This window comes from Annulohypoxylon maeteangense, assembly GCF_022496945.1.
Source record: "Annulohypoxylon maeteangense strain CBS 123835 unplaced genomic scaffold GGS22scaffold_18, whole genome shotgun sequence".
Classification (NCBI taxonomy): Eukaryota; Fungi; Ascomycota; class Sordariomycetes; order Xylariales; family Hypoxylaceae; genus Annulohypoxylon; species Annulohypoxylon maeteangense.
In genome coordinates this window covers 685,478-712,749 of record NW_025953265.1, presented here as the reverse complement: position 1 = coordinate 712,749, position 27,272 = coordinate 685,478, and the positions used below count along the sequence as shown (strand labels likewise).

General features: G+C 47.8%; 11 protein-coding genes across 11 annotated transcripts; 4 read left to right on the top strand and 7 right to left on the bottom strand.

The window, feature by feature from the left end:
- Positions 1 to 81: 81 nt before the first annotated feature.
- GGS22DRAFT_192014 (uncharacterized protein) lies at positions 82 to 529 on the bottom strand (the record flags this gene model as incomplete). Its single annotated transcript, XM_047965202.1, has 2 exons — positions 82 to 358; positions 414 to 529. 2 exons carry the CDS (start codon positions 527 to 529, stop codon positions 82 to 84), a joined length of 393 nt encoding a protein of 130 aa, XP_047815654.1.
- Positions 530 to 1,299: 770 nt separating this feature from the next.
- On the bottom strand, positions 1,300 to 3,034 carry GGS22DRAFT_56973 (carbohydrate esterase family 3 protein). The gene is made up of 2 exons (XM_047967441.1): positions 2,762 to 3,034; positions 1,300 to 2,685 (listed from the first exon to the last, which is right to left on the bottom strand). The coding sequence occupies exons 1-2, from the start codon at positions 2,892 to 2,894 to the stop codon at positions 1,808 to 1,810; spliced, it is 1,011 nt and encodes a 336-aa protein (XP_047815653.1). The 5' UTR covers positions 2,895 to 3,034; the 3' UTR covers positions 1,300 to 1,807.
- Positions 3,035 to 3,567: 533 nt separating this feature from the next.
- On the bottom strand, positions 3,568 to 4,582 carry GGS22DRAFT_56971 (uncharacterized protein). The gene has a single exon (XM_047967440.1). The coding sequence runs from the start codon at positions 4,120 to 4,122 to the stop codon at positions 3,706 to 3,708; it is 417 nt and encodes a 138-aa protein (XP_047815652.1). The 5' UTR covers positions 4,123 to 4,582; the 3' UTR covers positions 3,568 to 3,705.
- An 890-nt stretch (positions 4,583 to 5,472) lies between these two features.
- Positions 5,473 to 7,453, top strand: GGS22DRAFT_192011 (HET-domain-containing protein; the record flags this gene model as incomplete). The annotated part of the gene is made up of 2 exons (XM_047965201.1): positions 5,473 to 5,547; positions 5,627 to 7,453. The coding sequence occupies 2 exons, from the start codon at positions 5,473 to 5,475 to the stop codon at positions 7,451 to 7,453; spliced, it is 1,902 nt and encodes a 633-aa protein (XP_047815651.1).
- Positions 7,454 to 7,931: 478 nt separating this feature from the next.
- GGS22DRAFT_56952 (uncharacterized protein) lies at positions 7,932 to 9,372 on the top strand. Its single transcript, XM_047967439.1, has 2 exons — positions 7,932 to 8,168; positions 8,223 to 9,372. The coding sequence occupies exons 1-2, from the start codon at positions 8,096 to 8,098 to the stop codon at positions 9,194 to 9,196; spliced, it is 1,047 nt and encodes a 348-aa protein (XP_047815650.1). The 5' UTR covers positions 7,932 to 8,095; the 3' UTR covers positions 9,197 to 9,372.
- Positions 9,373 to 9,664: 292 nt separating this feature from the next.
- GGS22DRAFT_181566 (copper amine oxidase) lies at positions 9,665 to 12,037 on the bottom strand (the record flags this gene model as incomplete). The annotated part of the gene is made up of 2 exons (XM_047963875.1): positions 9,665 to 10,675; positions 10,778 to 12,037. The coding sequence occupies 2 exons, from the start codon at positions 12,035 to 12,037 to the stop codon at positions 9,665 to 9,667; spliced, it is 2,271 nt and encodes a 756-aa protein (XP_047815649.1).
- Positions 12,038 to 13,023: 986 nt separating this feature from the next.
- Positions 13,024 to 13,452, bottom strand: GGS22DRAFT_192008 (uncharacterized protein; the record flags this gene model as incomplete). The annotated part of the gene is made up of 1 exon (XM_047965199.1): positions 13,024 to 13,452. The coding sequence occupies one exon, from the start codon at positions 13,450 to 13,452 to the stop codon at positions 13,024 to 13,026; it is 429 nt and encodes a 142-aa protein (XP_047815648.1).
- A 1,464-nt stretch (positions 13,453 to 14,916) lies between these two features.
- On the bottom strand, positions 14,917 to 16,311 carry GGS22DRAFT_192007 (Phophatidylserine decarboxylase-domain-containing protein; the record flags this gene model as incomplete). The annotated part of the gene is made up of 2 exons (XM_047965198.1): positions 14,917 to 15,996; positions 16,066 to 16,311. The coding sequence occupies 2 exons, from the start codon at positions 16,309 to 16,311 to the stop codon at positions 14,917 to 14,919; spliced, it is 1,326 nt and encodes a 441-aa protein (XP_047815647.1).
- Positions 16,312 to 17,432: 1,121 nt separating this feature from the next.
- On the top strand, positions 17,433 to 20,524 carry GGS22DRAFT_171979 (carboxypeptidase S1). The gene is made up of 2 exons (XM_047962691.1): positions 17,433 to 18,249; positions 18,318 to 20,524. The coding sequence occupies exons 1-2, from the start codon at positions 18,112 to 18,114 to the stop codon at positions 20,055 to 20,057; spliced, it is 1,878 nt and encodes a 625-aa protein (XP_047815646.1). The 5' UTR covers positions 17,433 to 18,111; the 3' UTR covers positions 20,058 to 20,524.
- A 1,054-nt stretch (positions 20,525 to 21,578) lies between these two features.
- On the bottom strand, positions 21,579 to 22,866 carry GGS22DRAFT_171976 (S-adenosyl-L-methionine-dependent methyltransferase). Its single transcript, XM_047962690.1, has one exon. It carries the CDS (start codon positions 22,552 to 22,554, stop codon positions 21,634 to 21,636), a length of 921 nt encoding a protein of 306 aa, XP_047815645.1. The 5' UTR covers positions 22,555 to 22,866; the 3' UTR covers positions 21,579 to 21,633.
- A 2,285-nt stretch (positions 22,867 to 25,151) lies between these two features.
- Positions 25,152 to 27,126, top strand: GGS22DRAFT_171972 (uncharacterized protein). The gene is made up of 2 exons (XM_047962689.1): positions 25,152 to 26,046; positions 26,111 to 27,126. Exons 1-2 carry the CDS (start codon positions 25,655 to 25,657, stop codon positions 26,679 to 26,681), a joined length of 963 nt encoding a protein of 320 aa, XP_047815644.1. The 5' UTR covers positions 25,152 to 25,654; the 3' UTR covers positions 26,682 to 27,126.
- The last annotated feature ends 146 nt before the right edge of the window (positions 27,127 to 27,272 follow it).

Here is a 27,272-nt window from a genome sequence, read left to right as displayed (position 1 = left end):
ATGGAAATTTGGATTTGCCTTCCACTCGATACGATAGAAATCACCGAAGCTATCATCACCAATTCCCCCGTCGGATATCAGTCAATACTCCAGCCAGGCACCTAATAACCCACAGGTCATAAGACCCACGAAAAGGCGACCCTGAGGGAACGCTGGCCCGCCGAACTCCGGATCGACTCCCATCGTTTGCGGCGGAAGAATTGAAAGTAGTCCAGCAAACCAATAAATAGATCCGGACAATGCGCTCATAAATAGGAACTCACGTTTGAGCTCCCGTGTCCGAGCAGGACGCCACGTATAATAAAGCGTCATGACCGACAGAATCATGGCAAGGCCGACAGTTTGCACGTTGTGGAACCTGTTGAAGATATTAGCAGGGAAAAAGGAGGGGGTTGGATAACTAATAGACTTACTTGGCATGTGGCGGCCATTTCGGATTGAACATATGGGTTTCGCTGAAATAGTCAGCATTCAATGTGCCAATGCACATTCCAAGGGCATCAATCGTAAGTAGTAGACGACCTAGCATCGTGAGTTTTTCCCCCGGTTCAAAGAATAATTGAGAGGGTTTTGACAATATATTCGTAGGTTGACAGACGGAAACTATGAGGGTGTCTACCCTTCCCCAAGCTTAAATATATAAATGCTTTGGAGGTCCGGACGCATCCATCCCTCCATTCTTAACTAATGTTGTTAGGCCATAAGCTCGGTGTGAAGGGGTGACGTACCCGGAGCAAACAACGTCGCTATACTAGAACTGGGCATCTGGTGTGATAAAAATAGCCTTGGCATAGAGCTTCTTCACACATCGCATTGGAAGCATAATGTCGAGGGATGTCCGTATTACTCCGACTTATATGCAGGCGATACTTTTCTTCAATTATACACCCATCTTTGTGTGCTACCCGCATACCTAGTACGTATCGTTACCGTTACCGTTATCGTACGTCTTCCTGAGAGTTCGTACTACCTACCTAGATAGGGCATATTATACGTACGCCTGTCCGAAATTGTGCACAAGCGCTCAAAAGTGCGAACGCGATCAAGGCTCTTTCTTCGGGCTATACTTTTGCAGTGTAATCAAAACTCGAGGCCACCCGATGATGACTCAATCTTCTATAGGAGTCAACGCGATCGTGAAAGAGCAGATCTCTACCGACGTCTAATATAACTGCTCACTAGGTACCTACTCAAGGAGTCGCTTGGCTATCGCATCAGTCGGATCCCTCTTCATTTTTAGCGCTCTAAGCCTCTCGAGCTTGCCGGCATCTCGGAAGCGAAACTCGATCGGTCTTGCGTAAATGTTGTTCTAAAAGTCCACATACTCTAACCGATTAAGCCCTCGCATAATTACGATTGGCTCGTCATCGAAGTCGTCCACCTTTTGACGGGTGTTGACGGTACGTAATCACGGTATCTTACAGTGGTGATGCAAATCGAGGACATCTACTTAAGCACCCTTGACTGAGGCATGGAGGGTGCAAGCCGCGTTTGCGTCGTTGCTTTCGGTAGGACCGGTTTCGGACGGGACCACAGTCCCGTCATGCGCATACCCACGCGCTTATAACAACGAAATTATGGACACGGTAAGTTGCATACTCTGAAGAAGAAATATAATTCATAGTGTCGGATAAACCAATGGTTCCCGATACCTTGTGATTAACATTTTGAGATATATCTATCCTATAACCTCTAACAATCCTGAAGCTAGAACCTGGGCTAGCTACCGCGCCGCGGCGGTGCTAAGTACTAGGTGCCGTCTCAGGGGTAATAAGTATTGGCGATCCCCGACTATTACCAAATTCTATCATTTCTCAACACTCCCATCTTCTGGTGTGCCATTATCGACGGCTTTACGGAAGAACCCCTTTCCCTCGGCTTCCTTGATCGCCTTGACGAAGAGACTCGCCATCATTTCATACCCCTTAACTGTAGGGTGTGAACCATCGGGTCCGATGTCATCTGTCGTAGGAGTCCCAGGGACACCTTCGCTGGGATGCATCTCAGCTAATACGACTGGCTTCTGATCTGCCTCGAACCCCTTCATCATATCTCGATACTGCTTATTCATATCCAAGACCTTAGGCTCCTTATCGGGGACTTTATTAGTCAACATGGTGCTCATGATGACCGTTGATTGGTTTGAAGCAGTCAGCAGGTAATCGATCAAATCTTTCATTTGCGAGCCAACTTTGTCGGTGTCCTTGTTCTGCAAAAGATTGTTGGTCCCGAGATGGACGACGAAAAGGTTGGGCAGTGACTGGGGTACGATCTTCTTGGCATAGTCGTGCATCTCCGTGACCTTCTTCCCGCCATAGGCTTCAACCTCGTTGTCGACGAAATCACCTAACTGTACAGATCCCACCATGTTCACGATGAAACCGGAGTCGACTAATTCATCACGCATGGGTTTGCGGAAACCGAGGTAGCCGGGAGAAGTCTCGCCCTTGACGATAGAGGCGCCAAGAGCCATGATTCTTAGAGGAATCACATGTGAGACTGCAGCAGAGTTGACGACAGATGGCGTAAAAGAGGGTTGAGTCGAATCTGAAGTTGCAGATCCTAGGGCAGTAGACGTCGGTGTCGACGTTGAACCTGGCATGCTTACATCATTGACTACCCGTTTCTGGCTGGTAGAATCATTAGAAGGGCTGCCAGCGTGAATTGTGCCGGTCGCTGCAAGAGCTAGTCGATTACGCTTGATGTTAGTATGTAAGATCTACACATTCGACATTTTCAAGGGAAATTTTTGGCAACTAACCGATTAACACGATAGCCGCGACGAGGAAACATCCTAATGCCGCGAAAGCCGCAATTAATTGTTCTCTGTGTAAAAATCCGAAGCAAGAGGCTTTTCGCGGCTCGACGCTTTCCTCGGATCGATCATGCTCCATGTGTTGTTCTCCCAACGCGCCGGCACTCCAAGGCGACTGAGGAGCAAGGTGAAAGATCACATCATTTTTTCAAAAAAGAAAGTGAGACTTCTGAGGTTGAAATAATATCCCACGCATCTACTTAACCTGGATCAATATAAGCATGGAAGAGATTTGCCAAGTCCTTTAGCTCAAGCCTCGCCCACACTTCCGGCTGATTTCTGACACTTTGATTTGACCGCTGGCATCTCGCCAAGAGATTGTTGCCCGGTTCGCTCATCTCACCCGGGTATCGGCACGCGATGAGTCGTGAAGCTTGGCTTGACGGGAAAGAATATGGTTACCTAATCAGGGTCCAAACGAAACCGGCACCTAATTCTACATGCGTAGAAGACGTGGCTGCAACAATGACGTCGAGTCTCGGATATTGTTTAAATCCAGATGGCTATAAGAAGCTTCGGACGTATCGTGCATTGTGCATCGCCTGTCGACAGCTAGAATCACGATGCTTACGTTACGAGGCGACACAGAAGCACGAAAAAGAGCCAAGTTTATAGAAGGGAATTAATGACTTTTCATTACCTCTTCACCTAAAATAATAGCTGTGAAACTCTTCACTGCCAGTACTAGGTAATAATTATATCCAACAACGCCCCTTTTCCCCAAAGCCCCACACCAACCTTACCTACTCACCAAATAAGCCTACCTTCTTAACCCTTCAAGAAACCTTCATAACCACCACCAAGCCCCAGGCCCGTGGCAGTAGTAAGTGTTCTTATGTATATCTCATAAATCCCACACCACATCTCACGCTCATACCTACCCGCTCCCCTCAAACCTCATCCCGCCAACGAATCCTCCTCCCCTCCCTCTCCTCCAACAACCGCCCCAACCGCACCGCCTGCAGCGCCTCGACCAAATGCTCGCCGGGATCGGTGTCGAACACGCGGCCCGCGCGCTTGCGCTTCGTCGCCGAAGCCGACGAGCTCCGCTCATACACGAAGCGCTCGTATCCCGCCGCCCGCGCGTAGCAGCGCAGCAGCGGGTCGTAGCAGAACCGTTGGAAGGCCTCGCATGTGGGGATTACTGAGGGGTTCAGGGAGACGGGGCTCGTGCGTGCGAGCTCGAGGGCCTCGTCCGCGAGTTCGAGCGCGGAGGCGTATTCGCTCCGCGTTGGGGCGCGGCCGAGAGGGCGCAGGATGTGTGAGGCTGTGGTGTGTAGGTGTGTGATTTCGGTGAGGACGGACATTTTGAGGGTGCGCTGGTGGGAGGTTCTGGAGTGTGTTGTGTCTGGTGAGTTTGGGCTTTGAGTGAGGCTTACCTGGTCACTCCGATCTCAGATGCGGAGTTTGTGGTTCTTGGGAGAGGTAGGTTTGGGGTTAGGGGTGGGAATTGGTGGTTTAAGTATGCCATTCCGAGTGACAATGGAGATTGTTTGGGTTTGTTTCTTTGGGGTTTGTCTTTGTCTTGGATTATGCGTAGAAAGGTATGAGAGCTCAAAGGTTGGAAAATGGGATTGTATGAGGAGAAAGATGCACAATGCATGATATGCGACGTTAAAGATTGATGATATTGCTTTATCTCTTGGTTAAAATTTGAATTGGCTCTCTTGCGAATGCTGTCACAAAACTGGATTATGAGATTACTCCTTTTTTCCGACGGCGTCATGAGATAGTTCTTTACCTTAGGAGGTGCCTTGTATTTCCTACCTACACACTACCTAGATATTATAATGTATGCCTAATTCAACATAGAAACTCAAAGTATTTTCTGAGAATAAATGGCTGACATGCTCATTAACCTTCTCCGTGTTTACCGAAAAGGGGCGAAATCATCGTAGGCCGAAATATCCCCTTGTATGCCTAAATAGGTAAGTCACCAGCTCTATGATCGGCTATGCATGGCTGTCGTGTAACATATGGGATAATTACAATTAGCACATCCAACCCCTTTTCTGACCCCATTCCAAAGTGGTACCTATTACCAACCTCAAGATATTACCTGAGTTCTACTTGATCGTTTCAGAAAGGTAGAGTTGCAATAACTTATACTGTCTACTAGGTATCCTTTCTATAGATATGTTACTAGGTAGGCATTAGGCACCTACCTAGGTAGATACCTAAGTAATAATTCACCACGGGACATTCATGAGTTGGGTTATTCTACCGCCGGACTACGATTGTTCCCGTTGACCGTAAACTCTTCAAATCAATCACCCTTTCCCCGTACGATTTTAAGCATGGCGTTTTCGCCCCCAATACTGCCGGTGGGTCTTGCTGCGCCCCGGTCCGTCTTACTGTGTGAATTATGCCTTACGACCCCAGCATGCAACCTCATCCTTCAGCTGTCGCTTTCTCCTGCGCCCATGCAAGTAGCGGGAGGCCAACGATCTGGTCATCATGATATTACGAAAGTAAAAATACATCACACAGAGGTATGCCTCTAAGTTACACTGATACTCGACGATAATTAGGCAACTAACTGGATTTGAAAGCAAGCGGCGCGGAAACAGCCTACCGGATTATTTCCACTTTGACCTCTTTCATTATTTAGTGTATGAGGTCAACTTTTTACAGTTAAACTAACAACATGCCCTCCAATGCGGCTCCTTCAAGTTCATACGAGACAGTTGGAGGAATTCAATGGGCAGCCCGCCCCGCCTTATGCTATTCTTGTAAGTGTGCCCAGTAAGCATGTATTTCAGCACATATGAGGTGAGAATACTCTAGATCATTACTAATGCTAGATACTAGTCACATACATGGCAGAAGCATGAGATAACTTTCCGAGATATTTCAAACCCGGATCACACCAGCTATGAGCAGTATACGAAGATAGATGGGTGCTGTCGACAAGCTGCTAAAGATGGCCTTGACTACGTGTGGATCGACACTTGCTGCATTGACAAGTCAAGCAGTGCTGAGCTCTCCGAGGGTATTAATTCGATGTTCCGATGGTATAGACAGTCTAGGATCTGTTACATCTACCTGTCAGACGTATCCGCAGATGATGATCCATTTAGCGACGATTCAGAGTTTCGAAACAGTCGCTGGTTTAGAAGAGGTTGGACGCTCCAAGAATTACTCGCGCCTATGGAGCTGATATTCTTTGATTCTTTGTGGAATGAGCTTAATATCGGCCGTATCAATCGGTCATTGGAACCAAACCGAGCCCAAAATCTCCAGGCCGCGTTTACGCACCAAGAGCATTATCTCAATAGGCTGGGGTTGCTCTACCTCCTCTCCGAGATAACGAATATTCCGAGGATTGCTCTAGACTCCGGGGATTTCTCCCAATTCTGTGCCGCGGCTCGATTGGCTTGGGCGGCGGACCGAGAGACCACGCGAGTCGAAGATAGAGCTTATAGTCTTTTAGGTCTTCTTGAAGTTAACATGCCTCTTCTTTATGGCGAGGGGAACAAGGCGTTTACCCGCCTCCAGGAAGAAGTTATCAAGTCACGCGACGATGACAGTTTACTGGCTTGGGGTTATCGCTTGACACCGAAAACGCAACCTAGACTCCACGCGGATCCCGTCCTCGCTCAGTCGCCTTCTGATTTCAAACATTGTCACAGTTTTCAAAAGCTTCAGACTGAGGAAACCAGCCCTGATGTACCACTAACGACAACTCACTCTGCTATGACAAACATTGGCATGCAGATGGCAATCCCTCTTCGTCCAATTGATTCCAAGAATCGAGTTTTCATTGCAATTCTGAGGTGTCTTATCCCGGGGACCTTCGACCACAGGAATCATCTAGTGCTCCCCCTAGTTCGAACTAAAGGAGGAGACAAAAACCATTACAGTCGAGCACCAGGTAGCCCACCCTTCCTCATCCGCAGGGAGAAACTATTCTCCCTTATTAACAATTCCAAATTATTATTTACCCTTAGCCGAGTACCAGCACTATGGAAACTCTTCATCACAAAGCCAACGTCAACACCGATTTATCTCCGAGAAAGCACTCCCATGCCACCACTATCAACCACTTGGCGACTCTCCAAGAGAAAGGAATGTGAGACGATAGGTCTTCATATTGAAGAAGTGATATCGGCAGGCTACGAAATTATTTCTTTCTATCCCCCTTGGATCACAAGGAGGATGGATTATGGCAATTGTCTGGATCTTCGATTAGGATCGTCAGTTCCAGCAAAATTTATACTCATATTCTCACGACCCGGAGAGACTGAAAATGGACGTTTATCTTTCGCAATATGCATAAGTCCAAAGGCGCGACGAATGACAAGGGTGAAGCACCGATCAGCACTGGAGTTTTTGATGGAGCAGAGCCGAGGTTTAGAAGTTGATATGAACCATCATGGCATCCAACACGAGAATTTGGAACTCGGCGAGGAAGATTCAGGCGGGCATGTTCGGCGCATTCATTCCATATGGTTCGACTACATGTTTGGCGATGTTCGCGTTAAGTGTAAGGTGAAAGAATCAAGTAAAGGCGCTAGCAACGGCGAACAGGAAGATAATAAACCTAAAGGAGAGTCTTACGTTATCAGCACACTGGCAGAGCAGGAAGCTGCTAAGTCTTGGGGCACTGGGAGTTCGGATTCGCCTACATTAAAATAGGCAGTTAAGATCCAATTATACATGTCGAAGAAAACTTACTTGGGGCTAGGGTTTGAGGGTTAGGGTTAAGGTAAATATTGGGGTTAGGGTAAATAACCCTTATCGACAAAGGGCGACAGGCGCCTGGCACATACGTATAAATAGACTCCGAAGCCTCCGTTAACATATCAATCAATTCATCAACATATTTACGTCCTTTCTACCTACGCAATATATCACATCATCCAACTCTGATCATGTAATATTTTGCTCTCACATCATTGTCCTTGTCCTTCCTCATGTAGCAACGCCCCTCATTGAGGAGGATCCTTAGCAACGATCGAAGAAAGCTCATTGGTAGATCGAAGGATAACTCCCACCAAGGTAGGAACCAACTAAATCGTGAGATACCCCGCTCGAGGTGAAGAAGCCAACCATGATCTGTTTTTACATGCAATGTCACCTTGTCGCACGAGTTTAAACAAGCCGGATTGGTAAGTCAGGTGGCTATGTTGGTGAGCGTGACTACGAGACGCGACCCGCAGAACAAATACCGCGACGCGCGATCGTTAAATATAAACAGACTTGCTTCTGCAGAGACATAGTTTCTAAATTACCCCGATTTCTTCTCTTTTATTATATTCAATCAACATCCCTTAGAGGATGAATATTTCCGCCACCATGAATATCAAAGCGAGAAGAAAAGGGACTCCCAATCCTGCCCAGGGATGGTTACGTAGGTGTCACTGAACTACGCATTCGAAGATCATATGACTGACATTGCATTTAGCGCTATCGAATAACAATCAATTCAAGAAGATCACATTTGATAGTTATCATGCGCATCTCATATCGATTGCGAAAGCTTTCCATGTCGCAAATGAGGAATTTCTCGCCATAGTCGAAGAATACTTGCGATGGAGAGCCTGGTCAAACGCAAGATATGCTTTTGGCTTTAAAAGTCAGAAGCCGGGAAGATTCACCGACGACGATCTCAGCGTGCTCAAGGATTTAGTTCAGGCAGGGCCGCCGGAGGGGAAATTCGGGGTCCCGCAACTCCTTGAACGACTGCGCCAGACTTCGTACATCGACATCTGGAGAAGGGCTATCGAGAATATGGCTTATCTCAAAAACCACCCTAAACATTATACGAAAAAACATCAGACAAGCGGGAGGAAACGAGCCGAGAGGATTAAAGAGTGTCGGGTCATCGTCGAGACCAGTTATGGAAAAGTGGAGAATGAACTTCGGAACCAGATGCTCTTTGGTGTTTGCGACGGTATCCTTGAGAAGATGGCGATGCTTCGTAAATACGAAGATGCGTACCCCGTATCATCCTCGGATAGCAGTCCAGGAACCCGATTTCAATTCTCAGTGTCAACTCTTCTTGGCGGTACCTCGGTGTGGATGTTTTTGTCTCTAATACCTATGGGCATAGCGTGGATGAAATCGACTAGCACTTCTGGATCTACTGGAGATTCTGATTTTTGGACGTTAATCCAATCTTCAATGATGCAAATCTTAGGCCTCGCCCTCGCGGTCTGCAATATCCCCCGAAAATCGACAGAGCGATCTACTGCTTGGACATGCGCGCTCATTCTCACGTGTTTTGGTATCGTGTGTGCTCTCGCATCAATACCAACGTACCTCTATCTATCGACTATGTGGAGCAATCTCTTGTCGTACGGGGCAACTATCGCACAGACGATTGTGATGCTTGAATTGACTTTGATGACCGATCATTCTAAGATAAAGCAGACTTGATCAGATCATCTACGAATTGTTATACGTTCACTCTGAGAGCGTATTAATTTAATGGTGCACGTTAATCCGGCGTACCCAAATTAATGTCAACTGCAAGCGAAGCGGAGTGAGGAGCAATGGGTTGAGGAGTTAAGGGTTAGGGTTTGGGTTAGGGTTAAGATACCATCCATTCATTATCATCACATGGCGTAAGTCAGGCATCAGCACTCATTATCAATGGCATTTCTTCTTTTTATTTGAATTTTATCAAAAATAATCTCGATCAGGACAAGTCCAAGGCTTAACTCGGAACTATTTCGTCCAGAATAGAATCAGAAACGATCTCATGTGCCAAGTTTTCCTCATCGCCCTGTAACAGGAACTATCCCATGTGTTACACAACCAACCACCACTGCCGGAGGAAATCACCTCTGTAGGCAGAACAGGGGATATCCCAGCGCAGTCCCACACCGTAGCATCAGCACCACCTCAGAAGATCTGAGCAATAACAGGTTCCTGCAACTCAACCTTACACTGCGGTAGCTCAATGCCGTACGCTTCCGCCTGCAACGCACTAACACCCTCCTCCGCAGCCGTCGTGTACCATCTCCGGTTCCGCAAATCGCCATCCTGCGCCATATCGAAGAAGTTCTGCGGCGCGAACATAATGCTGCTCACGGCCTCCGAGTACAGCGTCACCGGGATGTCCTCGCTGCGCGTGAAATGGTGCATCCCCAGGTTAAACCACACGACTAAATCCTCGCCATCCACGCTCTCCCCATCGAAGAACTTCGCGAAGTCGTGTTGCGGCTTTAACGGTAGGTTCAGGTTCTGCACGCTGTTGCCCCATGGCTCGGTGTCGTGCTGTCGCGTCACGGCCAACTGCGTTTTCGATAACGCGGTGTTGAGACGCGAGAACGGCGAGTTTAACGTGCTCAGTCGGATGTTCGATTTCCCCGGCACGATGCGGTAGCCCCGCGGCGACCCCCATTTGTTCGTTTTCGACGCGTGGTTCACCGTGTACATCACCTCCCCGTTCTCCGCCCAGCTCATCTCCTGCTCCGTCGCGACGTTGTGCGTCTCCAGCTGGATCTGCTCGAAGGTGCCGAGTTCAGGCCACCATGGCTGCGTCTGGTTCACCGCTTTCAGCGCCGTTACTTGCAGGCTGTTTGTTGTGTCGAGGATGTCGAAGTCTGCTTTCCAGGTTATCACGTGGTCGTGTAGAGAGCCCTGCGTGGCTTCTTGGATTCGTGGACCCCAGGCTCCTTGGTCTTTGTAGTAGAATGAGGATTGGAGGTATCCCGAGGCTCGGACGGTTATCTCGAGGGAGCCGTCGACGTGGAAGGCGTAGTCGAAGAGGTAGTCGTAGTTTCCTACCGTGGCGATGGAGCGGAGGGTTAGGAGCGATCCTTTGACTACGCCTAGGTTGCTGAATCCGTAGCCGCCTGTGGTGCCGTATTGTCCGGCGCGGTGTCGGGATAAGGGGAAGCCGGCGTCGGACTCGAATATGCAGATCGAGTTGGGGTTGGTTGTGGTCTTGTTTCCGTTGTGGATAGTGATGTTCCAGAAAGTCGAACCGAACGGGCAGTCGAAGCCTTCAACGAGTGGGAATAGATCGGCGCCCAGCTGGAAGTAAGTATCGTGGTAAAGTGTCGTGGCGGCCTTCGGCTGGAATCCACCATACTGGGCTGCCGCTTCTTGCATGGATAATTCGTATAAGATACGCTCTCCCTTGAAACGTATGTCATACAGCATGATACCCAGTGTTCGCGTGTGGGCAACGTAGAACGACCAGCCTAAGTACTCGACGTACTTCTGCTCCTCGTCTACCTTATATCGCTTTCCGCCCACCATGAGATTCTGTGGGGCAAACTTCTCCTCGAGCTCGCGGACTCCCATCTCGGCATTGTATTTCACCAACGCCCAGTCGTAGTCCGAAGGCTGGTAAAACTCTTCCTTAAGCTCGCCAGCTTCAAATGCGGCGCGAAGCTCTGCCACGGTTGGGAAGAATCTTGAGTTGGTCACGAGTCCCTTCAGCTTGTATGTTGAAGCATCTGTGCCGGTGACATCCATCATGACGAAGAAGTCTAGGGGTCTGAGAAAAGTGGCGGATCCAGGAAGCCTGAACATGAGTACGTGGAAAGCTGTGGTGCCGTCGAATGACGTCGGCGTCGTGTCAGTTGGGTTCAGCGTTGTCTTAGGGTCATCATATCCGAAGAATGATCCTCCTAACAATGCCTCCGTGATGTCACTGATGTTGGACATGATGGAAGTTAAAAGCGGGGCCGTTGCATCGGTACGCTTTTGATCGAAAAACCGTGCGTTGAAAGGCACGAATCCCCCTGATCCTCCGTTATACAGGTAATCTAACTTCTGTATTGTCGTCTCACTTGACATCGGCAGAGGTCCGATAATGTATTCCTGGGATCCAGGCTCAGGCTTGCCGCCTTCGAAGATCATGGCTCGAGCCCAAGCACCGGGCTTCTTTCCAGATGCGTCAAGATAGGGGATTGCATCGGACTTGTTGACATGTACAGTATCGATATAAAATACATAGTTGTCGGTTTGAACGGCCGTTGTTGGGTCTGTCAGATTCAACCCGGATGCTGGGTCGTGGAGCAGATTCCAAACGGCTAGGTTGTCCTCGGGCGATATTTGTGACCAAACATTTGCCTTCGGTGCCGCTATAGATTCAGCTGTCTGGTATAACGAACATGTTGAGCAGGTGGCATTTTGACTAAATGGAGCCCGTTCGCTCAACTTGGGGAGAAAAGCCTGTCTGAGATATCCTAACGGTGGTGTTGCAGCAGCATTTGCCAACGCAACAATTGAAAGAGCCGCAAGCACAATTCGTTGAGGCATGCTTAAGTTGCTGAGGATTCTCAGAGAGGATTGCCTTGAGGGTATCTCATCGGATTTTTGGAACGGATATAAGTGTGCATTATATAGAGTTCTTGTACGCCTCTGTAACCCCATGGGGAGCATCGAGAAGGCTATTCTCTTGTGATAAGATGTTGACGTAACTAATACACTACAGGTATATGATCATCAATGGCAAGGTTCTGGTAACACAGCAATCACTTACATAACAACCGTACCTAATGTAAATTAAACACCGCTTCCTATGTTACTCCGTGAACGCGGACCTATCGGCTAAGAGCTAGCGGATTCCGGACCTGGCCGGTTATCAAAGGGATATGAACCGCGGAAGAGTAAAGATTGAGGTGGGGGATTAGATACGAGGTTGTGTTGCTGTAACGTGGGTTAACTTCCCAGTCTCCTCCTTGGCAAGATAATGAGATAACGGCTCTTGAAGTTGAGATAAGCCTTCCAGGCTATAGAGAAATGGTAGACATAAGTGAGTCTTGGCGTTACTACCTCATCCAATAGAAGACAAGAGTGACAAGCAGCTAGGGATAACTCTCGGGTATAGCATGTTACCTCATTAGTATACCTAGGTAAGGATAAATATCGCGGCAAATGATAATAGAGAAACAGTTAACTAGTTTATCACATGGAGGTAGAATATCCCATCCGGAATCGGATCTTTCAACTCAGCTTTCAGCTCAGCTTTTATCCCACAAGGACTCGGTCATGTAACATTCACCCAAGAGTCGGAAGATTTTGAACTTGGAACTGATTCTATTATAAACAGCTAAACAGAAAAACATATAACTCACCAATCAAATCTGCGTCATAATAAGGCACCAAGATATTTTGCGAAATACTCATCCCACATAGCCCAGTTTATCCCACATAGCACAATCGTCAACCATGCTTGCCCAGGTGGCTAAAATACATCCGCATGGCTACGTCCCATCATCCCTCCGCGGCAGCCTTTCCGGAGCCTAGATGTATCGACGACGAAGGGGCGCAGCAGTCTCAATCACGTCATACATCCAGACAAACCACGCAAGCATGAGAAGGGCCTTGAATATCTCGAACGGCTTACCGGTCATGAAGTGGTCAGTCGCAACGGCCATGACGAAGGCGTCGCAACAGGCAAACAGGAAATGGACTATCGTGTCCCAAATCTCGTCGTCTCGGTTGCGACGTTCGATCGGATAGAGCCGGATGCGCATCAAACAGAAGATCGGCACCCAGACGAACAAGGCCCAGAGGCAGCGGAAAAACGCAGCCTCGATGCTGTCGTAGAAGCCGCGGCTCAGATCGAACCCAAACCGGACCATGGAAGTCCGGACAGTCGTGTTGGCTGTGAAGACGAGGATTGTGTTCCCCGTTAAGTGATACATCCAGGTGATATTGAGAGAACTCATCTTTGCAATTTTGGTCCGGTCAGTATCTACCTACTGGCTTGTTTGGGATAAATGTTTTTTGTAAGTTTGGTGAATTGATTGACTCGACTCAGTTATTCGAGGCAGTTTGTTTTGGTGATATCGAGAATCCCATGCGGGTGTTTCTACCTATTTAACCTATATGCCGGCTCAAGCTAACCAAGGAATAGTTTTTGTCTGTACCTACACAATCTGCTTGTTTGGTCTCCAAGGCTCCTCTGATTGAAGAATAATGAGAATAAGAAAGGGGTTGTAGGAGTCTGAAAGATAGGTAGGTAGAAGAGCTTGTTTCTAACAATCTCCTTGTTTCTCCTTACGACGATGAACAGACTGCCCCCCTTACCTAGAACAAAGAGGAATATTTCTAACAAGAATCTAGTATACGAACAATTCTTTGAGTCGTACTTTAAGATATCATAAACGTTTTCAGGTCAATTAGATACCTACCTATGTTCTGGGTTAGGGTTAGGGTTAGGGTTAGGGTTACATATACCCTAACCCCAAGAAAAAAATAGCCAGCTGACGTTTACAAAAATATCACAACCAGAAACCCCTTAAAGGGAGATATCGGAGTGTACCCGAAGGACGCACCACCATGTTGAAGAAAACAGTAGCTGTGATTTCCTCGAACAAAAATATACACCTTTAGGTACAAGACCAACATCTCATGTTTATTCATACTTACGATGACAGGAATGACTCATTAACTTTCTAATTTATATTTAGGTAACTAGGTACATTTATAGAAGTTCTTAAGGATCATAGTTCCACCTGATTATCATTATGAGGTCAAGTAAGAAGAAAACCGGATCCACGACGAATAGGAAGCAGGCCACGACGAGACAACTACACACAAGCACCACGAGCAGTTCCAGGAAATGTTTCCAGTAGGCGCAGAGAACAGCAAACGAAAAATATAAAATCCACCCGCACACGAAATCGGTGATAGGGAAGATAGCGTTTAGGTCTGCGATATTGACTTGCTCCATAGTTCATCAAAGTGTTCTTACGTACCTACGTATACAACCATGGACGCGTTATGATGGCCGATAACCACAGGATCTTATATCACATCGAGGCTACGTAACTATAGTTGATGTAAGTGAGTGTTTTGAATCAAGTATTATTGTGCTTGAGCAGAGAGATTTATTGTTCGGGACATTACCTCTCTTAGACATATAACATCTAAGACCGAATTGGGGAACGGTAATCTTCTCCCTCCGGTTCTCTAACACAACCTGCAGTGTTTATTAATAAGGGTACATTGCCTACAGCTATGTATCTATCGAACAGTTTACTAGCGCTTGCTGTAGAATCAGCAATTTTATATAGCATGTAACTCGGTCCTAATCCTCAGGTCAGGCCGTTGTCGTGCGTCGCAAAACCGTACTGCATCTTTCATCCACAGAACGCCGACGATTACAAGCTGATAAAACCAGCACCTCTTCACACGCGTCCGACCAGCCCTGGTGGCACGATCGGGCTACTCGAGAGCCCTAGGTTCAAAGGAAAGTTTATCTTCAAAGCCACTTCAGGAACCTTGAGCTCCTTATCGATATTGACGCCTGAGCTAGCTCGAAACACCAAAGCAGATGAGGACCCGCCAAAGTGGAACATACCGAGCTCGTCGCCACGGACGACGTGATGTCCCTCGGACACCGTGGCCTGGCACGTGGAGATCTCCGTCATGCCGATGGAGACGACGCACATGAGCCCGATTTGCTCGTCGTCAGCGTCGATGAACATCAACTGGCGTGCGGCGGTGTTGGCGAAGAAACGAAGGGACTGCAAGTATGGTGGCGCTTCGGTACCTTCGATGGGTTTTCCGATGGTACTGGGCGCTTGGGCGAAGTACGTGCCGGGAATATCAACGATCTGCTTGATGATGCCGTTGACCGGAGCGTGCCAGCGGTGGTAACCTGTAGTGTTCAAGAAGCCCTGCAAAACCGTGCCGCCGACGAAGTCATCGACGTGGTGGCCGGCAAGGAGGTGCTGAAGGGAATAGGCCTCGTCCTTGATGAAGAGTTCGTCGTACTTTTGGACGTTCTCCTGGTAGGCGTATGACGTGCACTCCGTTGCGAAGCTAACGGTGCTGTCGTCTAGGTTGATCGTCGGACGGTCTATTTCTGGGTGACCGAAGCGGCGGTTGAAGAAGTCCTCGTAGGAGGTGAAACCGTAGTATTCGGCGCCTGAGTCGCAGATGAAGACGTCCTCGAAGGTGCGGCCGGGGAATTGCTCGGTCATCGCGTCCATAGCTGCAGTGCTTAACCAGCCGTCATCGCCGGCGTTAAGTACGTCACGAGAGTCCTTGGAGGCGAGGAAGAGTGTCCAGGCCACGAACATCTCCTTAAAGTGCCTGTTCAGGTTTTCCTTGGTGAAGGCGGAGAAGCCACCTTGGGTGTCCATGATACGTGCCATGATCATGTACATGGGCGGGCCCAAGGCTCCGAAGGCAGGCGCGTGACGGAAAGTGTCGTCGATCTGTAAGATGAGATCTTCATAGGAACTGGGGGGATCTGTGTCGTCCTGGGACGGAAAAGAAGATTATGTGTCAACTAGCAATCTTAGGAAGGAAACCGTGCGTTAACAACATACAGCGTCCTCAAACATGCGAATGAACTCTCCATAGACCGTCGGTTCGCTCTCGATGAAGTCCTTGAACTTCTGCACGCTTGGCAGGAGAGCAGCATCTCCAGCGCGGATTAACTTCCGTTGCTTCTCGATCTTCTTGGAAAGCTTGTTCATGTAATCATGGAAGGCTTTCTCGCTCTTGGGAAGCCATCCAGAATTTTGGAATGACTCGCGGGAGGGTCGAAGTGTTCGAGACTTCGGTGCAGACATGTTGTTGAACTGTATTAAGAACTTGGAGGGAAATTAAGCGTTGCTGACCGACTTTGGGCTTGTTTGTAAAGTTAAAGGCTTGTGGTGCTGGAAGATCCGAGGCAAACGAGGCTGTCTTTATAGGATCCTTGAGGAATTACAACCCGTGACCTAACTTTACTATCTTTACTATTGCTTAAAGGTTACGATTCTGAGGTTGCAATGACATATAGTTGACGTGTTATCCCCCGGGTCATTGCATGAAGGTCGTATCTCAGGTAAGCTTAGACCTGAGTGTGAGGGCGTCGTCATCAACCCAGCTGTGCAACACCTAGTTGACTGAATATACCTTAGACGATGGGACATACATATGTAAGTCGCCGGCGATGAGACTTGCCTGCAATGTGCGGGATAAGATCTTCATAACGGCTTCTAGGCAGGGTGAAACCGGTCAAATTTTCGATGATGCTTGGCAGCCGTAGTCACTTTTCATCTCGTGATATGTGTGGAGCCACAGGTCGACGAGCTCCTCGCCTCCTCCACCTCACGGGGGACAGCAGATGATTCTTTGGGTAAGAAACTTGAGAGGGGAAATGATGGAAGAAAATGTTCATGCAGGTGTCCGTATGAATCGACTGGACAGTTCTTCTGCAGACGTTACCTCAAGTAATATAAGTAAGCCATGAATTAGTCAGACGTATTCAGCTAGCCACTATGAATTCTACCGAGTGGCGACTCAAATACGTTACCACGCTGGTTTGACAAGTTGGATATTATTCCAGTGTGGATTGTGCTAGCGAGTGTGTGATGCCTGAAAGCGTCCGCCTGCATCCCCCATCGCACCGATTAATCTATGCAACGATCGTTACTTATTTACGCGATCAGTTGAGCTTCGAGCGTTATGGTGTCGTGTCGCAACGAAACGTAGGAAAAAATCAACACTTGTCGGAGTTTCGGACTTGCTGCAGATACCCAAGGGGGGTTCACGACCGGGCGGAAAGGGGGGCAGTGTATATGGCCGCCGCGGTGGGACGCAAGTTGGGTCGGGTCTCGCATGTCGGGACGTCCACCATGCGGCCCATGCCGGCGTAGGTGGCTGACATACTAATATAAATGGCTGCCGTACCGACGTAGATGGCTGCCATCAAGCCAATGGGCACCACCCGGTTATTATCGGTTGGCTTGGCAACAGGTCGGAGACTATCGATGTTTTTGATTTTTCTGACAAAAGCGGCATCCCAAGATTCAAATCCCTAATGAGGCCGTTCTTTGCTGCACTCGAACAGCTCTTCAAATGAAGGCCATTCACTGCCGTCGGGGTTGGTATACTGGGCAATGATCTTCGGTGGCTCTGGCTGCAGCGAGCTGGCTTTTGTTTCACGAAGCACGTACTGAGAAAGACCCGTCTTACCTAATAAGTACCTTATCTCTGCAGGTATCCAAGATGACTCTCATCTTCCCGTTGACCTCGGGCTTGAGGGAAAAGGCATATTCGCTTAGAGTAGCGATGGGCCAAGCTAGAACAGCGTTGAACGGGAAGCCAATCAAGCCGACTGTCTACCTAATCCAACCTTGCTCCGCTCGGGCGCCTCATGATTCATGACGACGAATGCGCACAGTATGGTTCATAGTCTCGAAACTGCTTGTTGCCGACACTCTATTCTTGAACTACCTAGGTATAAATTCCTCTGGATCATTCCAACCTTACAACCATCAAATACCTAGTATACTCCAAGTCTACCAGATAACCAAGACATCATAGTTTATCTTATATCCAAACTGCCCTTTACTCAGTCCTACCTGCACTTTAATTTCTACAGTATGTTATTGTGGCTTGGTATTGCCTTATTCCCGTTCGGTGCACTTGGTGCATTGCAACCGCCAGGAGAAACCATCCAGACAACTGCTGCAACACTGGACATCTTCCAGAACGTGAAGATATCCCGTAAGGAAGTTTCGGTATGTTCAACAACAGGTACTACTTGATTTATTCCTTGAATACAACTGCTAACCAATTTTTTCTCCAGCCAGATATATGCGGGGGGACCACTTCATACGCTGGCTACGTGGATTTCGAACCCAATTCCATGAGTGGGGTGGAACATGACTATCCTGTTCACACATTCTTCTGGTACTTCAAGTCGCAGAATAACCCCGAAGACTCTCCTCTGATCATCTGGCTGAACGGTGGGCCCGGAGCGTCCTCTATACTCGGTATGTTTACTGAGAATGGACCATGCCACATTAATGGGACGATTGACCCTGAAACCAACCCTTTGTCTTGGAACGTCGATTATAATGTGCTCTACGTCGACCAGCCCGTCCAAACAGGCTTCAGTTACGATGTAGTGACGCCTGGAGTGTTGGACCTGAAGACCGGCAACATCATCCTTGATGGTTCCCTTGAACCGGGCCGAACCGCGATCCAGGGAAAATTTAGCAGCCAGGACACCAAATCGACCGCCAATACTACTGAAAACGCTGCGCGGCATTTCTGGAACTTTCTGCAAGTGTGGTTAGAAGATTTCCCTGAGCATACCTCCAGCGACGACTCGATAAGCATCTGGACGGAATCATACGGTGGCAAGTATGGGCCGACCTTTGCCAGGTTTATCCATGAACAGAACGCTCTAATCCGCAACGGCTCCTTGCAGGGTGCAAATGTTCTCAATTTCAAAACGCTTGGCATCATTAACGGGTGTGTGGATTTGTACGCTCAAGAGATGTCTGGACCAGAATTTGCCTACGACAAGAATCCCTACGGCATCGATGGTATCACCTCCGATGAGTACGAATCTGCTCGTACGGCATATTTCCAGGAAGACGGCTGTGAAGATCTAATCGGCAGGTGTCGCCAAGTCGCCGGGGAACAGGATCCAGGCATGTATGGCAATGCGACCGATGTTAATAGCGCATGCGAGTTAGCCAGCGACTTCTGCCAGAATGAAGTGGAAGGTCTGTATGTATTCCGTAAGAAGTGGGGTTTTTACGACATCAGTCATTGTTACCTGGATGCATTCCCTGGATACGAGTTCCTGGATTACCTCGCCGATGAGCAGGTGCTCACGGAATTGGGCGTGCCTGTTAACTTCACCGTCCTTTCCAACGCGGTTGGAAAGGCGTTCAATCTCACGGGTGACTACCCGAGGCGAGATCCCAAAGGCTATTTCGAAGACATCGCTATCTTGTTGGAGTCCGGCATCCAAGTCGCTATGGTGTACGGGGACAGAGACTACGCTTGCAACTGGATCGGTGGCGAGCGAGCAAGCCTGAGTGTGGAGTACTCCCAAAGCGACGAGTTCAGTGCTGCTGGATATGCCAATGTTACTGTGGACGATCCTGATCAGCCCGATCCAGTTGGACAAGTCCGCCAGCATGGCTTGTTTTCTTTCACCCGTGTCTATGAATCCGGCCACATGGTTCCAGCTTACAAGCCCAAGGAAGCCTATAACATCGTACGCCGTTCCATGCAGGGATTGGATATCGCCACAGGAACGATAGCGGTAACGGGCGACTACTCGACGGATGGCCTGATTGAGTCCGACCAAACATTCCCACCGCCAGACGCTTATCCAATGAAATGCTACCTGAGGTTTATGTCGTCGACATGTGCTGACAACCAGATCAGCGCGGTTGAAGATGGATCTGCTCATATACTCAATGGGGTCATAGTGGATCCGGATCCTACACCAGGGACGTGCCCAAGCCTTCCTGAAGGAGTGCAAAGTATCATGAAGCAAGAGGATTATATCATTGGGGAATTATGATTTGTTTTATTTTTATAATGAAATACGGGTTTAATTTAGAAAATAAGCTACTGAAAAGTGGCGGATATAAATATAAATGTTACAAGTGGGCACCCCGAGGGCACTATAAAACTCTGACTTCAGGAGCGGATTCTACGGTGCTTCGCGTGAAGCTCGAAGGTGGTGGTGGTGGTGATGGCAGCCAGTCGCCGGTCGCGGTGGTGGCGTCGTCGAGCCGGAGCCCGGTGGGGCAGGTCCCGGAGGTGTGGGGTCCGCCCCCTAGCCGCGCCTATCACCAGGTGGGCCGGCAGGGCCGCCGTTGTTATGTATATTAAGGAACGAGATGGTCGTTCTTGCGTAGCCGATTCTTTGATCTGCCGAGGGGCTTCTCATTCCAAAGCTCTACTGTATTAATTTTTATTTGGTGCTTTGAATCCGGAACACTCTTAGGGTCAACTACTAACTGGTAATTGGGACGCACATAGGGTTCATCATGAGGTTCGAATCCATCATCTGCGACGTGCACCAACGGCGGCGGAACCGTGGTGCTCGAATCCCACGATTTTGTCTACGGGCCAGGTGGGCAAGGGGTAAGTACAGGGCGTCATATCCACTAACTGCCCTATAATTATAGCGCACTTTGTCCGTTAACACCATTCTAATTATAGGCCTACAACGACCCCACATATGGTCCTGTAAGTCCATCGCCAACTCGCTCTTGTTGATGAATGTCTGCTAACACCTACTAGGTACATTCCAGATCCTCTACTATCATTACGTCGACATCTGGTACGATATCGATTAAATACTATTCAGATTCCAGGCGCCAACTAAACCGATGTGTATCCGTGACTCTGATCTTAAATTAAGTAGTATTGGTTCAAGCCTGTCGCATGTATGCGGGTGGTAGTGGCATGTATGTGCTCCAGGGTACAAACGTACACCAGCTTGTGTAAGGTAACATTAACAAAGATCTCGGGCATTACGCTAAGAACTACGTTAGGCAGGTATTTGTTACTAGATTGATATGTTAGTTTTTATTAAGGGGATAATAGGTTTTAAATATTTACCAAGGTAAGGTCTTGTATATAAAGTATTACAAAATGACATTGATGATGTAGACAGCTTGCTTTGTAATGATCATGCAACTAGGTGCCTACTTGGTATGTAACCCAACTGAACTATGTGGGATATGCAGTTCAAAAGACCAGGGCATCGAAAGCAAGGTAGGAAAAGATGAAATAATATACAGTTGCATCCGCGTAATTAATACGTAACGTAATTCTTGAGGTCATGAGAAATGGGAATTCGGAACTGATCGGAGCTACACTTCAAGCAAGGACAGTCATAAAAACACAAATAGACAAGGGGTAACCTATAGCCTACTTTGAAAATACATTTAGGCATTGGGTGGCACGTGGGGGCCGTACCAAACACTCACAAGGTGTCCGTGGTAGTGACCCAAGAACTGAAAAGGGGTGTTGCACAAGCGGTTCGCTTACGTAATGTACCAGAGTCGCCCTGCTAGAGCTTTCAGTTGACTTCTTTGAGCAGTAGATAATAATTTCAAAGATAGTTGTTGTAAACAAAGATTGTTTTATTTAGATTTTGATGCTTCGATTGGAGCCCCAGGTTTTGTAGCAGAAATAGCTACATAATGCCAGTGATCACGTCCCCTATACGACCCTACTCCAGCAACTGTGTTGATGAAGTAACGCTCGAGTCTGAACAAACGGATGAAGAAATACGGGACGATGGCAAGAAGGAAGAATATCCGTATCATAGGTCGGATATTATCCGAATAATCACGAACGACGATATTCTCAAACCCCGCCTCTTCCAACATCTTCCTGAAAACCCCGGGGTGTGATATGGCATTTGTAGGCATGGCAGAATATTTGTTAACCTGAACCATGGAAGTCGCGATGTCCTGGGGCGCAGTTTCGAGCGCGTTGTGGTCGTATTCGAACTGAGCGAGATGACCGCCCGGGCGTAGAATGCGATAAAAGCCAGCTAGAACCGCCTTGGGGTCGGTGGCATGTACGAATGTCTCCATAGTATAAATGCCGTCGAGAGACTCGGAAGCGAAAGACTCCAAGTGGTGGTAGTCCATCTGCCGAACCCTAACCGCGCCCTGTGGCAAGCCTGACCGTTCTACGTTTCGCTGGGCCTTACTGACATGATGATCTACGACATCTATAGCCTCGATGCGCAGTCCGTGCTTTTTCGCCATACGGAGGGCTACGTGGCCCACGCCACATCCGGCATCCAATACCTGGGAGTCGCGCGGCAGTGCAATCGCCTCAGCTAGCTTATCCTCCATAGAGCGTAAGCCTTTTGAGAGTGGGAAAGGCCAGTGTGTGTCATGTTTCCAATAACCGAAGTGCCTTGTACCGCCTAGAAGCAGCCTGTATCCTAGTCGGGATTCGAGGGAGTGGTAATATGATTGTAGCTGCGGGTTTGGGTTAATTTGCGGCTCTACGCTGCTGGGGTCGCGCTCATTACTAGAGGGCGACATGATGAGAGCGTTTAACAGAGATTTAGATAAAGGCAGAATGTTGTATTTGGGAGGTTGGGAATAGAAGGAAATGCCGGGAAACCACGTGCTTATGGGTGTAGGATGTTTGTTGGACCCACCGTAGATCGTAGGGCTGATGGATGGGAAGGTAGATCGTTGCAGTTGTCAACGAAGTATGCCCAGGTTTACAGATAAAAATTTGATATTGTTCCCTAAATAGATACCTAGAACTTTAAAGACTCCAAGGTTAATAGACCGAAAAACTTCACTTGTGACTCGCCCTTGTGACTTCCAAGGTTGCCTTTGTGACGCGGTTGCCTACAAGTCTTGAAATCATTTAATAGAATTCATATGGAAATTTTCTTATAGGCATGATATTACATGCACTTATGTAGCATTTGAAGCAAAAGATGCCATTAAGTAAGGTTTAATATCTGCTAGGAAGATATTACTCAGCGGAATCTGACAAATCATATGGTTTAAGTTCAATCTTAGTCAGCAGAATTGCTGTTTAGCGAGTTTATGTAATGAGTTTTGTATTTAAGCGGTAGTATTATGTAATTTTATCATTTGAGCTTACCTAATGCTCATTTATGCTGGACAAAGGACAAGATATGACAAGAAATCTTATTTCTTTTGATTATCTTAATAGTCTTGAAGTGATAATTGATTACTTTAACATATATAAAGATGACTAGGGAATAGCTTAGTCTGGAACGACCCAGTCACGAACTCAACAAAAATTACTAAGACATTACTAAGAGCTTATTAAGAGATTATATAAGCATTGGGGTCAAGACTTTGCGGCAGCAAGAGTTGAAATAATCTACGCCCCTTCCCATCTAGTCTAGTAGATATATCACTGTAAGTTATACTATGAATACGATAACATTGTATCATTATGATTGTCGCTATTAGCATTTGTGGGAGCAACTTGACACTTAACCTCGAGCACTAATGTTGAGGATAAATTAGAATAAAATGGAGCTATACACATTTCGATAGTCATTAAAGGCTTTTAAACATCTAGTATAATAGGTAGAATAGGAATGTTCTAGGATTTATATTTTCCATGTTTCATTATGTTTCGTAGTCGGTAATCGAGTTTGCAAGACATGATCGAAGATGCCTGAGAAATATCTCGAGACTCTTAGTGTGTTCTCGATTTCAAGGTACTAATCATCCTTTGACCATCGCCATATGTTTATAAGGCACTATGGGATAATTTCAGAGACTCGAGACTTAGACATACCCACTAGGTACTTACTAACCTGAGTACACATCTAATTGTTGTTAAGGCGCTCTAACATACTATCAACCTCATTGACAGCGGTATCGACGGCGAGTGCATCAACTAGTCAAATAAAAGGAATTGGGTTTAACTAGGCGATATCATTTATCTCCCCGCTATTTTTTACCTTTCGTCTCCTATAAATCAGCTTAGTAAGTTGTTGATTTTTCTCTGTTTTCTATATTCCAACCAGTATCGAAGAGAGTTGTTTTGGTAGAAGTTTCTCATCGTTTATATCTGGAATGCACGCTTCATCTTGGGACGATTCTATTCATATAAAACTTTACAACTAATGTATTGATCAATTAACTGAGTAGGTGCCAACTAGTAATATTTATCCATCTTTTCTTTCTCAGTTGCCGTCCTACTGTTTATCTTCACCGACTCAACTAAGACGCATCAATGAAGCGTCGTTTCTTCCATCACTATGTCTTCAACACCGATATCATTTTCTATCCAAACCCACCTTTTTTTTTCCAGGCGATGAAAGTTGTCCTTTTTAACTCCCCGTAACTTCCGAGCTTCTGGTATCGCCCCTCGAACATCCCTCCTCATCAATCTGGACATGTTGTAGTACGCATCTCATATTTGCCATGTTTCAAATTTCTTCAAAACCGCGGTAACTAACATATTCAGTCAGCCTCAGATCAACTACCATGGATTCCAATTTCAGCTGGACTCCACACATAGGAGCTGAACAAGACATGTATAATATGGATTTCTCCATGGACCCGATGGGCGAGAATACTGAACATCTACTCGACTGCGGAATGGATAATTGGGATCATATGGATACAGGTGGATTGTCGCAAGTCATAAATCAGCCCCAGAATCCCCTATTACAGGGGGTCGGGGGCTGGAGTACAACTGAACCTGAGGCATGCGCAAGCCACCAGATAGGCGAGCCACAGGCCGAAGATTCATCGTTCCTCTTACGCCCTAGTCCGCCTATCCCGCCTATCCCGGGAGAGTCATGTCAGTCTCAGTTCATGGTACCTGAAGATTACCAAGGCTACTGTGAGCAATATAGATCACCAGTACCTACATTAATGGTAAATGACCGACCAGTGGATAGTGAGTCACGCTTCAGCCTACCCAATTGATTATGACTCCGCCTCAAGCTGGGCAGCGACCATTTCTGCCTAGAATAGCGCATCAAGTGTACTAATATAAAAGATCTTAGATTCCCGAGAGTTAACTGTGCCTCATGAAGCAAATCTTCGTAGCTCAAACTGGACATACGCGGTCGAGGTATGGCCGGCTGAAGATAGACTCGGTAAGTTGACGTCGTATTCATTGTTCTTTTCGTTCTTTTTGTTCTTTTTAAGTTTTATTTCCCCGAAGCCTTACAAGATCCCTACCTTTTACTTGCATGACTACGCTAGTTACATTTATCCTGGCAAATGTGGTGGTCCGTGCTCTGTCCCACATGCGCGGGACAACCTTAAAAGACTGTGGCGCATTCTTGTGGTGTGGTTCAGCTCATTCAGCTTGCTGCGACCACTGCGACCAACTGCACCAATCCTATTGTGCGACAGTTTAAACCTTCGGCTTCAGGCTGCTAATATTTATTTCGCGTCAGGTGAATCATACGTCGAGGCGCACGATAAAGCCATACGAAAGATATTCGATGCCCACGCTATCGAATACCGCGTTTTAAAAACCCGATCGGTCGAAGAACCGGGTATTTGTCGACAATACAGCATAGCCCAGAAAGACCGATTCAACGATAGGATACGCCTCGAGTTCCTACAAGCGTTCAACGCTACCCGGAAGTATAACAAACAACTTCCGGGTTACTTCTTCAAGATGAGTGTCGTGTATAAAAGTCGCGACATAATATCCTCCGACCCCTACCCTTCTGGTCTCGATGGAAGCGATCATGACGGAGACACTCGATCCGTACGATACTCGCCCGTGCCGCCGGTGCATTATATGGCATACGATGGAGCGGAAACCTCGACCCTCATACCTTCCCCTTCACCCAACTCTACCGACTTAAACTCGCCCAACATTCTCGAACCCCTCACCCCTCCGGAAAGTCTATCCGCTCCAGCGAAACTCGATACCCGACCTCCGCGCCTAGGATCAATACCGAAACCTGAGCGCACCGAGACTAAGAACCGGGACGGATTATACTGCTGCACATACCCAGGCTGCACGGAGCCAGTGAGGACCTTTCCCCGAAAGTGCGAATGGGGGTAAGTAATCGCAGCCGTCGCCCTTTCCTCCCACACGTAACTTTACGCTAACGTATCAAACCAGAAAGCATATGGACAAGCACGACCGACCATACAAATGCCTATCTGTGGAATGCGAGAAGCTAGCCGGGTTTACGTACTCCGGCGGGCTCTTGCGACACGAGCGCGAAGTCCACGGCAAGCACGGAGGCCCTCGGAACCCTCTCAACTGCCCCCACGGCAATTGCAAGCGCCACGAGGGCAAGGGCTTCTCGCGCATGGAGAACCTCAACGAGCATTTACGCAGAGTGCATACCCCCAATGACACTAACCAATCCGCGCCTTCCGCACTATCACCTGAAGACGAGACAGAGGAAATTCCGCCAGCGGTGGCTGCGGTATCGGCGCTCCAACCCATCGCCGTCGCGTCCCCCGAAAAAACAGGCGATAAACGAAAACCGGAGACGGACCTACGCGAGGAAGTTAAGCGGCTACAGGTCGAAAACGTGAGTCTCCGCGACGAGCTCAACGCGCAGCACCGGCAGAGCATGGCGATGATGCAGCAGATTGCAGAAATGAACTCGCGGCTCCTCGCGCTCAGCAACGCCACCGCCGCCGCTGCTGCTGTCGTCCATAACCCGCCTCCGGAGGCGTAGGGCGCCCCGGTCGGCTACTATCCTTATATGGTTAATATGGACGGCTGGCAGCAGTGAGCTAGCTTTCTATCTATCACATGACCCTCTCCCCCTTTTTTCATTAGTCTTTTTCCCTTTTGTGACCTATCAGATACCCCACTTTTATTCGTCTTTTCTGCATCGGTTTGGGAGTTGGCGGGTTGGGTTCATGGGTCACGGACTGCCTGGATGGTGGACGTTGGGTTCGGTCGGTAGAGAGATTGCCGCTGGTGTTTGGGGTTGTGTGCTGCATTTTCAGGTAGTTTTTTCATACTGAAATGAATTACGTGACTATTTCAATATTCAGGGGGGCTTGGGGTGATGTGTGAATGTGATAATGAGAGGGAGGGTAGGTATAAATCTTCAGGCTAGACTTCAAGATGATATCCATTCCGAGATAGTCACTAGGTCTATGTTTACAGGTAGGTGAATCTTCATATGCTTCACTGAGTGGGTGTAGTAAAGCATAAACGTCTCAATGTTAGGCACACCCTTGTATCGTGTATCCGAGGCTATCTTGATTGATTCGCTTTCTTTAGGTTGGCATACTCTTGTTGGAGCCTACTTCGTACT

What these genes read in the sequence shown, in the direction of transcription:
- GGS22DRAFT_56973 (XM_047967441.1), bottom strand. Translation starts at nt 2,894, where the DNA reads ATGGAGCATGATCGATCCGAGGAAAGCGTCGAGCCGCGAAAAGCCTCT. An exon ending in CGCGGCTATCGTGTTAATCG is followed by an intron (nt 2,686 to 2,761) that starts GTTAGTTGCCAA and finishes GTAATCGACTAG; the next exon opens with CTCTTGCAGCGACCGGCACA.
- GGS22DRAFT_171979 (XM_047962691.1), top strand. Translation starts at nt 18,112, where the DNA reads ATGTTATTGTGGCTTGGTATTGCCTTATTCCCGTTCGGTGCACTTGGT. An exon ending in TATCCCGTAAGGAAGTTTCG is followed by an intron (nt 18,250 to 18,317) that starts GTATGTTCAACA and finishes TTTTTTCTCCAG; the next exon opens with CCAGATATATGCGGGGGGAC.
- GGS22DRAFT_171976 (XM_047962690.1), bottom strand. Translation starts at nt 22,554, where the DNA reads ATGTCGCCCTCTAGTAATGAGCGCGACCCCAGCAGCGTAGAGCCGCAA.
- GGS22DRAFT_56952 (XM_047967439.1), top strand. Translation starts at nt 8,096, where the DNA reads ATGAATATTTCCGCCACCATGAATATCAAAGCGAGAAGAAAAGGGACT. An exon ending in TCCTGCCCAGGGATGGTTAC is followed by an intron (nt 8,169 to 8,222) that starts GTAGGTGTCACT and finishes CATTGCATTTAG; the next exon opens with CGCTATCGAATAACAATCAA.
- GGS22DRAFT_56971 (XM_047967440.1), bottom strand. Translation starts at nt 4,122, where the DNA reads ATGTCCGTCCTCACCGAAATCACACACCTACACACCACAGCCTCACAC.
- GGS22DRAFT_171972 (XM_047962689.1), top strand. Translation starts at nt 25,655, where the DNA reads ATGAGTGTCGTGTATAAAAGTCGCGACATAATATCCTCCGACCCCTAC. An exon ending in CCCCGAAAGTGCGAATGGGG is followed by an intron (nt 26,047 to 26,110) that starts GTAAGTAATCGC and finishes GTATCAAACCAG; the next exon opens with AAAGCATATGGACAAGCACG.